This window comes from Myotis yumanensis, unplaced genomic scaffold (genome assembly GCF_028538775.1).
Source record: "Myotis yumanensis isolate MYYU_CA2020_CCGP unplaced genomic scaffold, mMyoYum1.0.hap1 SCAF_2, whole genome shotgun sequence".
Lineage (NCBI taxonomy): Eukaryota > Metazoa > Chordata > Mammalia > Chiroptera > Vespertilionidae > Myotis > Myotis yumanensis.
The window spans coordinates 21463599-21476393 of NW_027223753.1; the positions used below are offsets into that span (position 1 = coordinate 21463599).

General features: G+C 49.2%; 1 protein-coding gene across 1 annotated transcript in view; it reads right to left on the reverse strand.

Annotated features, from left to right (window-relative positions):
- CSMD2 (CUB and Sushi multiple domains 2) overlaps positions 1–12795 on the reverse strand; it is a 552912-nt gene that overhangs the window by 17398 nt on the left and 522719 nt on the right. Inside the window, exons 57-62 of the mRNA XM_070404687.1 lie at positions 10961–11143; positions 6167–6343; positions 4586–4765; positions 4050–4223; positions 1446–1619; positions 1049–1122 (exon numbers count right to left, since the gene is read on the reverse strand). Of these exons, the coding sequence (XP_070260788.1) occupies positions 1049–1122; positions 1446–1619; positions 4050–4223; positions 4586–4765; positions 6167–6343; positions 10961–11143 (962 nt within the window). The remainder of the gene's footprint in view (positions 1–1048; positions 1123–1445; positions 1620–4049; positions 4224–4585; positions 4766–6166; positions 6344–10960; positions 11144–12795) is intronic.

Sequence of the window (12795 nt, forward strand, 5' to 3'; positions counted from 1 at the left end):
TTACTACGCTTGCCCATCCCACCCGCCTCCTGAGCTGCGGCAATAGTGTCCTACTTGTCTAGCCTCTATTCTTTTTTTTTTAAATTAACTTTTTTTTTAGAGAGAGGAAGGGAGAGGGAGAAAGAGAAAAAGAGAAACATTGATGTGATAGAGAAACATCAATTGGTTGCCTTCTGTAAGACCCAGGGATGAACCCAAAATCTGAGCATGCACCCTGAGCTGGAATCGAGCTTGGGACCATGCTCAACCAGCTGAGCCACAGCGGCCGGGGCTGGCCTCTATTCTTAACCCCCTTTTATTCGTTCTCTCATCAACAGCCAGGTGGTGGATCAGATCGAGTCACCTTCCAATGGTGTCCCCTGGGATTTAGAATAAATTCCAAAATGATATCCTGGCCTCAAAGCCCTACATGACCTGGCCTATAACTTTCTCTCTTCAAAAATTATTATGTGGTATTTGATGCATAGGAAAAATATATGGAGCCCATGTAGACGTGAGTTATAATAATAAAATGAACACTTTAGATTGAGCTCACTACTCAGGAGCTAGAACATTACAGACGAGGGTGTCGCTTCCCTGCCCGCTTCCTCAGCTCCCTCTCAGTGGTAAACACCACCTGGAATTCTGTGTTTTTAATTTCCTTGCTTTGTTAAAAAAATAAGTCTATCACATATGTGTACCTATATCTCTAAGCAATGGACATGTTTCTTGGTTTTAATTTTGAGAGAAATAGTACCATGCCACCTTTGTCATTTCATGTTGTGCTGCTAAGATGTATCCACACTGGGTGGGCTGCAGTTCATTCATTTTCACGGCTGTCTAAGAAGCTGTGACTATACCACAGTTTCCCCGTTTCTTGGTAACATGTGACAGAGTGACGGGGGTCCCGTGCAGCTCAGCTCCAACAGGCAGAGTTCTTTTCTCCTCCAGCTCCCAAGGTCTCGTCCCCCACTAGTGCTGTTCCAAGCAAGGTCCCCGGGCCCTCCGAGGCCGACAGTGACAGGAAGGGGCAGGAGGCCCGAGGCCAGATCTTGGCTGACCCCATTACCTGGTAGCCCTGGGAACTGTTCTGTATCCCAAACTGCGGCATGCCGGGGTCTGCACACGTGGTCAGCGTCGGGTCTGGATCGCAAAACAAATAAACAGACCCACAGTCACAGAAGCTTGCCTTGCCTCGGCTCACTCTGAGAAACAGATGCAGAGAAGTAAACGGAGCCACGTCCCAATGTCCCTGCCTCTCGATGTTCCCACCCAAGACAGACCCCTGGCTGACACCACCATGCCCTGTAGCACATTAACTCTGTTTCACATCCTGCTCCAAGAAGCTCAGAGGAGGACTTGCCCCCTTTGCAGGTGAGACCCCTGAGCACCGGGAAGGAAAGCCATCATCTTGGGCCCCAAAGAGGGATGCCCACAACTGGGACAGTGCCCAGACCACCTCTCACCTATGCAGCTGGGCTGGGTGCCGCTCCACGTCCCATCTGACTGGCAGAACCTCCGAGGTGAGCCCACCAGCACCAGAGGGGGCTGGCAGGAGAAGGAGACGGACGACCGGTAGGAGAAGCCACGGTCCTCTCTCCTCCCCCGGGCGGGGACCCCAGGATCTCCGCAGAACACAGCTGGGAGCACAAGGGAGAAAGGCAGGTCCAAGATGCTTTCCAGAACCCAGTGTGCGATCCCATGGTCCCCACCTCCCTGCTGCTGTTTCCTCTCCTTCCCATATTCAAAGTGCTCATCAATAACCATCCAAGTAACAGAGAAACACTACAGGAAGTTTAGAACATCGAGAAAAAATGAACTCTCAGCCCCTACCCATTGTTCTCCCCTTGCTCCTCCCCCATTTTCATGCCCATCCCCTTCTGGTCTTTGTTTACTTGTAGGTAAAGTTGTGCGTGGCTGCAAACCCACCATCCAAATGTTGTTAACCTTGTTTTATTCACTTAATATTCTGTGAACATTTCCCAGGTTTATGCATCCTTGTCATTTATTGGCTACATAGTTCTGCAATGAGAGGCTGTATCATAATTATAGTTTGTCATAACCTATATATTAGGCACTTTCTATTATTATAGTTACATCGGGCCTTCCTTTTACTTGTATTATTTTCTTGGAGGAGGTTCTCTAGGAGTGGACTTATCTTTAAAGGTTTGAGTGTGTTCATGGCTCTCGATGTATAGTACGGACAACTGTCATTCCAAAGGGTGTGCATTTACACTGCGGTGGGCAGTGCATGGAGTGTGCTCATTCATTCAGATCTTCAGAGTATCATTAAAAACTGACTACCTTTGGTTCCCAAGACATCACTTCAAGCATGAAGAACATTCTTTAGGCTATGATGTGAGTGTGAGTGTGTGTGTGTGTGTGTGTGTGTGTGTACACAGAGTCATGAGGCTCTTAATAATATGCAAATAAATCAGAAGTCTGTGCCGTGGAAACTGGGAGTCTAGACCTGACCAATCAGAAGTCAGTCAAAGGCCGAGTTGATCAGAAGTCACTGTATCTAGAAAAAGGCAGCACAAAAGGTAAGAAATACTAATGGATGACAAAGAAAGAGAAACTCGGTCTTGCTGATAAGCAATGTGGTACCAATTAAAGGAAGGAGGAACCTTTTTAAAGTCCTCAGCCTGGTAAACATAAAAAAATGGGAAAATCCATTGTTAATGAGGGAAGGAGTCAGGAAACATTCTCATAAACTGTTGGAGGTGGTGCAAATTGGGACGCTCTTTCCAGAAGACAGTTTGGCATCATGCGTCCAAACATACAGAGTGCATGTCTGCTGACCCAGGCTCACTCCTAGGACTTTACCACGAGGGTAAGGAAATGCTATTTTCAGGGCTATTTCTTGCAGAACTGTTTCTAACAGGATTAAATTAGAGAAACCCAAATTCGTCGCCAGAAGGAGATCAGACAAGTTGTGGCAGCTACAAGAAGGAAATTCTTTAAACCATTAAAAATGATGATGTGCAGGTCGGTATCTATTGATAGAAAAAGGTGTTGTTGGCCTATCAACGCATACAAGTCATGAGCTAGTATGCACAGCACGATTCAATAACGTTTATAGAAAATCATATCCATATGCTGTACATGCAAAAATGCAGTGATAGGCGTGGAGACACCAGCGTGGCTGCCTTTGGGAATTCATTGTTCAGGTAACTGTTACGTTCTTCTTTGTCTTTTCAGATATCACACACTTTTTTTTTTTTTTTGGACAATAACTGTAATTCACTGCTAAAAAGCAATGCAGCTATTTCTCAAGAAGAAAAGCACTGTTTCTAGTCCAGACTCTGCCCTGAGACTTGCTGTGTTCTGTTCCTAATGTCGTCCTGACGGCACACGAAAGTCTGGGGGTTAACCACGCACCAAGTGCTGCCTTTCCTGGGTCCACGTCTGAGCTGCTGGCCCTCGTCTCTGCTGACATTTCGCAAATAGAAGCAAACTGTCAGGGGTACCCAAGCAGGGTTGTGAGTATGTTGACAGGTTTCTGCAGCCTTAGACCAATGCCAAGTGGACAAGAAGAATAGGTCCCATTTTTTTCCCAAAGCACAGGCACCGAGAAAAATATCCAGAACCAATTCTCGGGCTCTGACAAGAATAAATGACCTGGACCCTGTTTCTCCAGGAGACTCGGTAAGAAATGAGCCCTGAGGGGGACGTGGGGCTCTCTGGGACTGACTGGGCCAGGTGGGTAGAAATAAATGGTCACCGGGAAATCACGAGTCCCAGGAGCCCTTCTGTGCTGGTATTTGCCATGAAGACAGGCCCCCCATCGCTGGCTACTACCCAAGCCAGTGAACAACCTTTTGGGTTAAAAACCTTCCTTTCATCTATGGCTTAATTTCTTACCACTGTGACTACACAAAGTCTGTAGCTAGGGCCCCGTTTATTCTCATTTTCTTCCTTTAAACTTCCTTCCTTCTTTAATAGTGTCTGACAGAGGTCCTCCCTGGTCTGGGTGGGGTATCTGGTCTAGAACTCTGGCAGCAGAGCTCGGAGGGAAGGGGAAGGAGCCGGCAGACAGGAGGCGCTAGAGAGCCCTGTGAGCAACTTACGGAAACACTGAGGCAGCTCTCCCGTCCAGGATCCGTTTCCCTCACAGGTGAGCACCGCGGGCAGGGAGAGCTGGTACCCCTCCAGGCAGGCATACGTCACGCTCGAGCCCCACATGAAGTCGGACCCCACCACCTTCCCGTTGGGGATGAGCTGAGGCGGCTTGCACATGATGGCTGGGGGGAGATCACAGCAGGCTGAGTTCTGGTGCCGTCCCGGTGAAACCAGGCCCGTCACCAGCACGAATGTCACTGGCCACCCTGCACCTGGCAGGCGTCTGGGCTGAGCAGGAGGAGTCAGGAATGGCCCCTCTCACTTCGGGAGCTCTGGTCTTCCTGCTCCTTTCGACGCCTGACAACCCACTCATCTCAAAGCCCAAGCCTCGCCTTGGTACCTCTGACTCCCTCCTTGCAGATGTTCAGGGGTCAGTCCTGGTTAAGATCTCAGGGCTCTGCCTCGTCACCCTCCCTTCTAGACGCCCAAGGCCCACGCCTCACTTCTTTGGCCCTCTGTCCACGCCTGCAGCCCTCAGACGCACCTTTGCAGACTGGCTTGGTACCGTTCCACGTCCGGTCCTTGGTGCAGCTCAGCACAGACACCCGATGGGACTCCATCATGTAGCCAGGGATGCACTGGTATGTCACAGTCTTGTTGTACCTGAAGTCACTGCCCAGCCGCAGGCCATTGGCCGGAACCCCAGGGTCACCACACTTTATGACTAGGACAGGAGATACAGCATTCTTCACTCCGTCCCCAGCCCTCGTCCCCAGCCTTCCAATACCACCTGTCACTCCCCACACACTTCCAGGAAGGAAACTGTCAGATAAGGAATACCGGCCCCTCCCAGGTTCTCAGGTGGGCCCTGCCCAGTCTCCCTGCAGGAGTCCTCCTGCACCCCACTCCTCTTGCCACAATACCCTTGTGCACCCCAGAAACTTGGGCTATGATGACCATCCTTCTTATTCAAAGCTCACCCCTCAAAGAGGAAGTACCCAGAGGGCTCAGTTCCTAATGAGGCTAGGACTCAGGAGGAGGGAGGTCTCCAGGTTGAAGAGCCTAAGATGTGTCAATGAACCCCAGAGACAATTTGTCTGCCAGCAGGTGTATCTTACCACCTGGTATTCTGCCTACGAGGCCTCAGTAGGCCCAGGGATCTGAGAATCGGGGTCTGAGGACCTTTGCAATGGTTGTAACTATGTTATGGTATCAAGTGAGGCTGGGGGTTGGTGAGCGCTGGCTGTGGAACAAAAGTGAACTTGACATGGGATTTCAGATAGAGCCTGACATCAAAGACTAGGACTTGGAAAGGGAGAATGTTGTCAGATCCCTTATCTTTTTTTTTTAATATATTTTATTGACTTTTTACAGAGAGGAAGGGAGAGAGATAGAGAGTTAGAAACATCGATGAGCGAGAAACATCGATCAGCTGCCTCCTGCACATCTCCTACTGGGGATGTGCCCGCAACCCAGGTACATGCCCTTGACCGGAATCGAACCTGGGACCATTCAGTCCGCAGGCCGACACTCTATCCACTGAGCCAAACCGGTTTCGGCAGATCCCTTATCTTACCACTTCCCTCCATCTGGGCCCCACAGGGACTCACTTTCCAGGGAAAAGGGCTTGGAGCTGCCCTTGAGAGAGGCAAGAAAGGGTATAATGGGGTTATATGAGGCTTGAGAGCCAGGCCAGGGTGGGGATGGGTGCAAGGGAGAGAGGAACCGACAAAGACGGTGGGTGGTGGCCATGTTAAAGTGGGGGTTTGCTTACAGAGAAAAAGAAAGCTCGAGGAACTGGCCAGAGCCTGAGAAACAGCAAATTGGTGTATCTCAACCTCTGAGCCTCAGTCATCTCACGTAAAGGGGCTAAATAGTAGCTACTGCAGGGGGGTGGGGTGAGCATCCACTGGCATTGCCTATAAAAGAAAGCACTCAGCTCAGTGGCTGTCACATAATGTGTCCTCAATAACAAGACATTATGTGTATGAATCTCATTCAGGGGCAAGTCCCACCATGCCAGACAGCCTTCCCAATCTCCCACGGACAGCCTTCGTCTTGGACACAGAGGAGCCCACTGCTCTCGGCCACCGTTTGCCATGGAGCCCATGGGCCTGGTTCTCACCTGTGCACTCTGGGTCACTGCCTGTCCAGGTGCCATTGACCGAGCAGTGCCGGCTGAGCAGGCCTGTGGCGTAGTAACCTTCCCGACACTCATAGACGATGGAGCTGGAGAAAACCAGGCCATCGCTGAACACGACTCGGGTGTTGCTCGGAGTCCCGGGGTTCCCACAGGAGATCACTAGGAAGCCAAAAGAGCACATCATTCCCCAGAGCAGGGGCAGGCGACCCCTGGGGACCGAGAACTGCCCCGAGTGGGAACCGTGTGCTACCTAAGGACCTGCGGATGGAAATGCCTCTTACGCTTCTGTCATGCCTGATCACCTCACCCTCAGGAGGGAAGGAGAGACCTGTATGATTTCTAAAACGTAAGGACTATGTCTGTTTTATTATCACACCTAAAAATTTAAAAAATTCCTTCGTATCTCCCAATATTCAACCCATGCTTAATTTTCCTTAATTCTCTCTCTCTCTTTTTTTTACCGTTGAGTTGTTTGCATCACGATCCAAACAAGGCCCACTTGTGGCTATTTGGTTGCTGTGTCTCTAAGACTCTTGGAATCCAGAGATGGCTGTTCCCTGTCCTGTGACTTATCTGTTACAGAAACCAGGGCACTTCGTGGGGGGTTGTGCCTTTTCCCTTGCATCCCATCAGGAGGCACAGAATGTCTGGTTGTTTCCTTGTTCCTGACGTTGAGGCTGATCAATGGGTTCTGGCATGATACGATTCTCATTAGTTTCTCTCTTAATGGTTTTAGCAGTAATCGACTCTTGCTAGACTAGATTCGCTGTTAGGGGATAGAAAATGGTGATATTCTAATTCTATAATTCTTTCTGCATTTGCTAAACTGCTTTAATAAAGAACATGCCCGTCACCAAATATTTGCTTACCCTGAAATGCAAGTCATACAGGAAGGCTGGATAATGCTTGATTATTTTTTTAATCAGACATCAGAACAAGAAGTTGGTTCCCTAGCAAGCTTCAAAGGTGACTGATAGTCACTGGAACTCAAGGACTTAAGCTTATTTACTATGTCGCCATCCATTGCCAATATTATTCTTATCGATGCTCAAATTATCCCATTTTAGACTAGTGGGAGCCTTTTCATGACTCCACTTGTCTTTGGTAGATTCCTTGCTGGAGTGACAAGATGTTCCAAGTTCACCTTTCTATTTCCTGCCTCTGTCCTGGAATCTGCCATTTCTCTAAAGAGCTCTGGTTGCGTTTAATGGAGTTTGGATTTAGGAACCACAATCTTGGTGTTAAGGGCACTCATTGATTCTAGGCTTTTATAGTGGACAGATCTGGGAAAATAATAAATTCATTAGTTTCCATTTTTGATTTTGATATTTAGAGATTACTTGTTTTTTTTTCAATCTTTAATTTCTTTATTGATTAAGGTATTACATATGTGACCTCATTCCCCCAATAAGAGATTACTTGTTTTTAATCTTTGATTTAAGTTTATTTTATAAGTATGTACAACATTTATGTGGTCCTGAAGTCAAATCTACAAAATGATTTCTATATAATTAGCACAACTGATAGGCCCTAACAGCAATTTATTTAACAGGTATTTGTGTGGCTCGGGTCCCAGGGATTCAGTGATGAGCAATTTATGTCCTCTGGCCTTGCAGAGCTCAGGATATCTTAAGAAACTACCTATACACAGATGAATCAAAATATGATGTAATAAGTGTTACACTTGATGGAAAGAAAACACTCATAAGAGAGCGTCTTATTAGGGCTGGAGATAAGGATTTGAGTAGAGCCTTGAAGGATAAGTGGAAGCTGGTCAGGGAAGTCACAAAGAGCTGTGTGCACGTTAGATACACACGCACACTCTTTCAACATCCACTTCCAGGTCCAAACTCTCAGTCACTAACTTTCTGCTCCTCGAATACTCCTGACATGTTGACTAACTCCAGCCTGGGGTCTGAGTGGCACGAAAGGGGACCTGGGTCACAGTGAACATTTGAGAATATTCTAAATTCTCTCCTTGACTCTCTGACTACCACAAACCTTTCTTACTATGTCTAAAAAAATCCTGTAGAAGCTAACTTTGCACTCTAGAAAGGCGGGACTTTGGCAGACATGCAGCACTGACTCCCATGTATCTGATTTCCTGGGCAAGTGTCCTCTGACCTTGGGCCAGAACGCCTCCCTGTGCTCTGCTGGACCACTCCACAACCTCAAGTTCAAACAGCTGCTCTCTAACCCTGCCTCTTATCTCTTCAGCGCTCTGCCTCTGGGATTCATTCTCTGGTCATTTCTTGGTCCTATTGGGACCCATAATCCATTGATTTACCACTTTTTTTTTACAGCTTCCTATTCCCATTAAAAAAAACAACACAGCCTTTCCTTACCCAGCTTAGATCCCAAGATCAATAATAATCACTGCTTTGTGTATACCCTCACCTTCCTCACCACTTTCTGCTGATGTCTTAGTTGCCCGATAAAACCCCAACCCTACACCTAATGCTTCACCTGCCCTGTGCCTGCCCCTGTGTAGCAATATGTGGTTGAAAAGAAAAACCTGGACCAATGCTGACTACTCTCACTTTAAATTAGTGGCCTCCTACCTTAAGTGAGCCCCCGGTGCTACCTGGCAATTATATATTTCCCTATTCCATTCCCACACCTCCCAGGTGAGATGATGATTTCCTGTCGTCTCCTTTCTCTTCCAACATCTCCTCAGTCCACCTCCCTTTCAGCTGTTAAACTGCTTCCTATGCAGGCTGGATTTTAGAGGCAGAGGTACTGGGGAGCAGCTACAAAAAGTTGGACTCTGAGAGGAGAGGTTTTAAGACAGAGTCTCTTCAGAAATTTAGGAGTGTGTGCAAAAACATAACTGCCCCCACTCAGGCTACCTCAGGGAACAACATTAAGAGTTTATATTACTTTTAAAGGTTTTAAAAAAATTGGATTTCTAGTTCTTTAGGCATTTTGGATGCTTGTTTAACACGGTCTCCCTTTCAGCTCCAAGAGGGCAATGTGTGTCTGTCACTGTCACACTGTGTCCCTAGCACACATGACAGTATCTGACACATAGTTGTTGAATGAAACTATCTACACTAATAAAAGAGAAACATGGTAATTAGCATACGACCGCTACCCTTCCCATTGGCTAATCAGCATATCCTTATGCAAATTAACTGTCAGCCAAGATGGCGGCCGGCAGCCATGCACTGAAGCAAACAGGGAGGCTTGCTTGCTCCAGTGACGGCGGACTCCAACGTTCCCCGCCTGACTTGCAGGCCTCTCAGCTGCAACTCTAAGCAACTATGTTGCAAATATAGAAGCTAAACAAAACCCCAGAAACCGGCTTTCAGTCAGCCGGGCTTCAGCCAGCCGGACCGCAACATTGTATCAATGTTTTCAGCAGCCGAAGCCTCAGAGCTAAAGCTGGCCCAGAATTCAAAAAAAAAGAAAAGAAAAAAAGGAGCGGTTGGGAGTTTCAGTCACCCGCCAGCCGGAAAATGGCTCTCAGCCCCTTCAGCCAGCCTGGCCAGGCACCCAAGTGGGGACCCCCACCCTGATCCAGGACACCCTTCAGAGCAAACCAGCCGGCCCCCACCCGTGCACCAGGCCTCTATTCTATATAGTAAAAGGGTAATATGCCTCCCGGCACCGGGATCAGCGGAGCAGCAAGGCTCCCGGCACCAGGATCAGCGTGACAGGGGGCAGCGCCCAAACCCCCTGATCGTCCTGTGGCTCTGTGTGTGACAGGGGAAGGCGCCCCAACCCCCTGATCAGCCCTGCTCTGTGCCTGATAGGGGGGAGCTCCCCAATCCCCTGATCGCCCTGCAGCTCTGTGCATGACAGGGGGCAGCGCCCCAACCCCCTGATCGGCCCTGCTCTGTGTGTGACAGGGGGTGGTGCTGCAACCTCCCCATCGACCCTGCCTTGAGTGTGACAGGGGGCGGTGCCCCAACCCCCCAATTGGCCCTACCCTGAGCGTGACTGAGGGTGGCATCGCAACCTCCCGATCCGCCCTGCTCTGTGCATGACAGGGGGCGGCGCCCCAACTCCCCAATCAGCCCTGCTCTGAGCCTGACCAGGGGCTGTACCTAGGGATTGGGCGTGCCCTCTGCCACCCAGGAGCAGGCCTAAGCCAGCAGGTTGTTATCTCCCGAGGGGCCCAGACTGCGAGAGGGCACAGGCCAGGCTGGGGGACCCCCGACTCCCCCTTCCCCCCCACCCCCGAGTGCACAAATTTTTGTGCACCGGGCCTCTAGTCCTATATAATAAAAGGCTAATATGCAAATTGACCAAATGGCAGAATGACCGGTTGCTATGATGTGCACTGACCACTAGGGGGCAGACGCTCAATGCAGAAGCTGCCCCCTGGTGGTCAGTGTGCTCCCACAGGGGGAGCGCCGCTCAGCCAGAAGCTGGGCTCACGGCTGGCGAGCGCAGTGGTGGCGGCGGCAGTCAGACATCCCTCGAAAGCTCCTGGATTGCAAGTGGGCGCAGGCTGGGCTGAGGGACCCCCCCACCCCCACCCCCCAACCCCAAGTGCACGAATTTCGTGCACCGGGCTTCTAGTATAGGAAATAAGTGAACAAATGGGCTAAACTTAGTTTATCCTGGTTTCTTCCCTTCTTAGGTGAGGGTGGAAAATATGTTTGTCTTTAGATTACAAATGAGGACGCACTTGAACTATCTATTGATGTCCACTCTCCAGGAGGCCAAGGGTTCACACAGGGCCATGGTTTCATCTGTGAGCAAGAGCAGGTGCAAGGGGTGGGCAAACAGGGCAGGCAAAGGGGAAGAGAGAATGGTCACATACATTACCTCCACACTCAGGCTGCGTTCCGCTCCATGAGCCGTTGGCCTGGCAGGTTCGCTCTGACGATCCCCGGAGCACATGGCCAGCCTCACAGCTGAAGCGCATCAGACTCCCGGGGGCAAAGCTCTCCCCCAAACGGATGCCGTGCGCCGGGATCCCAGGGTCACCACAAATCCCCATGCTGGTGCCTAGGAGCAGAACCAAACAAGCACCATTGTTTTAGCATGGAAGGAAGGGAGTGGAGGACAGAGAGGAGGATGTTGGGCCACTGTTCAGAGGGGGCAGTGGGCCCCTCTGCACGAGGGGGTGAAAACTGACTGTGTCTAGCCCAAGTTACTTGACCAGGCTCCTGCCTTACTACTCAGGGGTCAAAGAATAGAAAGGTCTGAGGTCACCGGTTAATTCCTGGGGACCACCCAGCAAGGAAGAGAGAAGGCAGAGGGAAGAATTTTGGTGGATCACGCCTTCGTTCGTTGGCCTGCACCAGTGTGAATACCAGTGGTCCAAGCTGGCTGCATCTCCTCCTTCTCTGTTTTCCCTCTTTTCCACCAATAACTGCTGATTCCAGAGTACCCTTCCGTTCCCAGTGCCACCATCTTAGTTCAGATGCTCAGCATTCTCTTGCCTGAACTATTGCAAGAGCCTCCTAACTAACGTCCCTTCCTCTTCAAGTCTCTCTCTCATGCATCTTCCATTTATCCTCAGATTGTAACAATGAACAACCACCACTCATCTGATCCTGCTTCTTTTCTGCTGAAATATCTCCATTGGCTTCCCATTGCCTATAGGATACAGTTCAAGCTCCTTGGCATTGCCTCATCTTTTCAACAGCCCAGCTTGAATCCTGATCCTTTAATTGAGGATTCCCTACTCCCAAATTACAGAGTACAGATGAGCTCCAGATTAAATATCTTAGAACCTCTCATCTCATCCCTTTCTGCATGAGCAGATAATGTTCCCAACTCATGTGGCTGTACCTCATCATGAACCCACCCATATGGGCATCAAATGGCAATATCTGAGTGACCACGTTTAGTTTGTTGGCGTAAAGAAATGTTTAAATAACGTATAACCCATTATTGACCATTTTTGTCTCTTCCCTTCAATCCTGGAATTATGAGAATACCATGTTCCCCATTCTGCTCCCTACCAAGGGAGGGGGATTCATTCAATCTTTAAGTCAAACATTTGAAGAAAGAGGGCCCATCACACTTGACCAGGTTTTCTTATCTTTTGAAGTTTTGGAAGAGGCAGTACTGGGTCGCCTGGAAGGCAGCCCTGATGGTGAGGACTCAAACTCCCACACTGCCTAGCTGACCTCTGCTGGAGCCAGTGCTATTGTGCAATAGGCCTGAGGGTGGAGCTCTCCAGTCCTGGGGGCTTATCTGACTGAATGGCCCCACGGCAGTGTTTGGAGCTTCCACGTCAGTGATAAAGGACGTCTGGGACAGATACTGTATCATGGGAGCAGATGGCAACAGCTGACTCTTTTACTAAAGAGGCCTATCAGCAAGAGGTGAGCAATGAACTTCGCAAAGTATGTCTCCAAAGCTGGAAATCTCTGCAGGTCCTTGATGGCCTAGGGATTTGTCTCAAGGACTCAGGGCATTTTGTTATCCATCATCTGGGTGCACTGACTGTACAAAATGAGGTTCAAAAATTTGACCCTGGAACTCTTGAATGTGTGTTTCTTTGGCCTGGCAGTAGATGATGTTGCAAAAGATGACATTTGTAAGTTTCAGGAAGGGAGGAATTATATTCTACTCACTGATGCACACCTTGCATTGCATCCTAATCTCCTATTCTTCGCATCTCTTGTTTTTTAAAAAAATAATTTTCT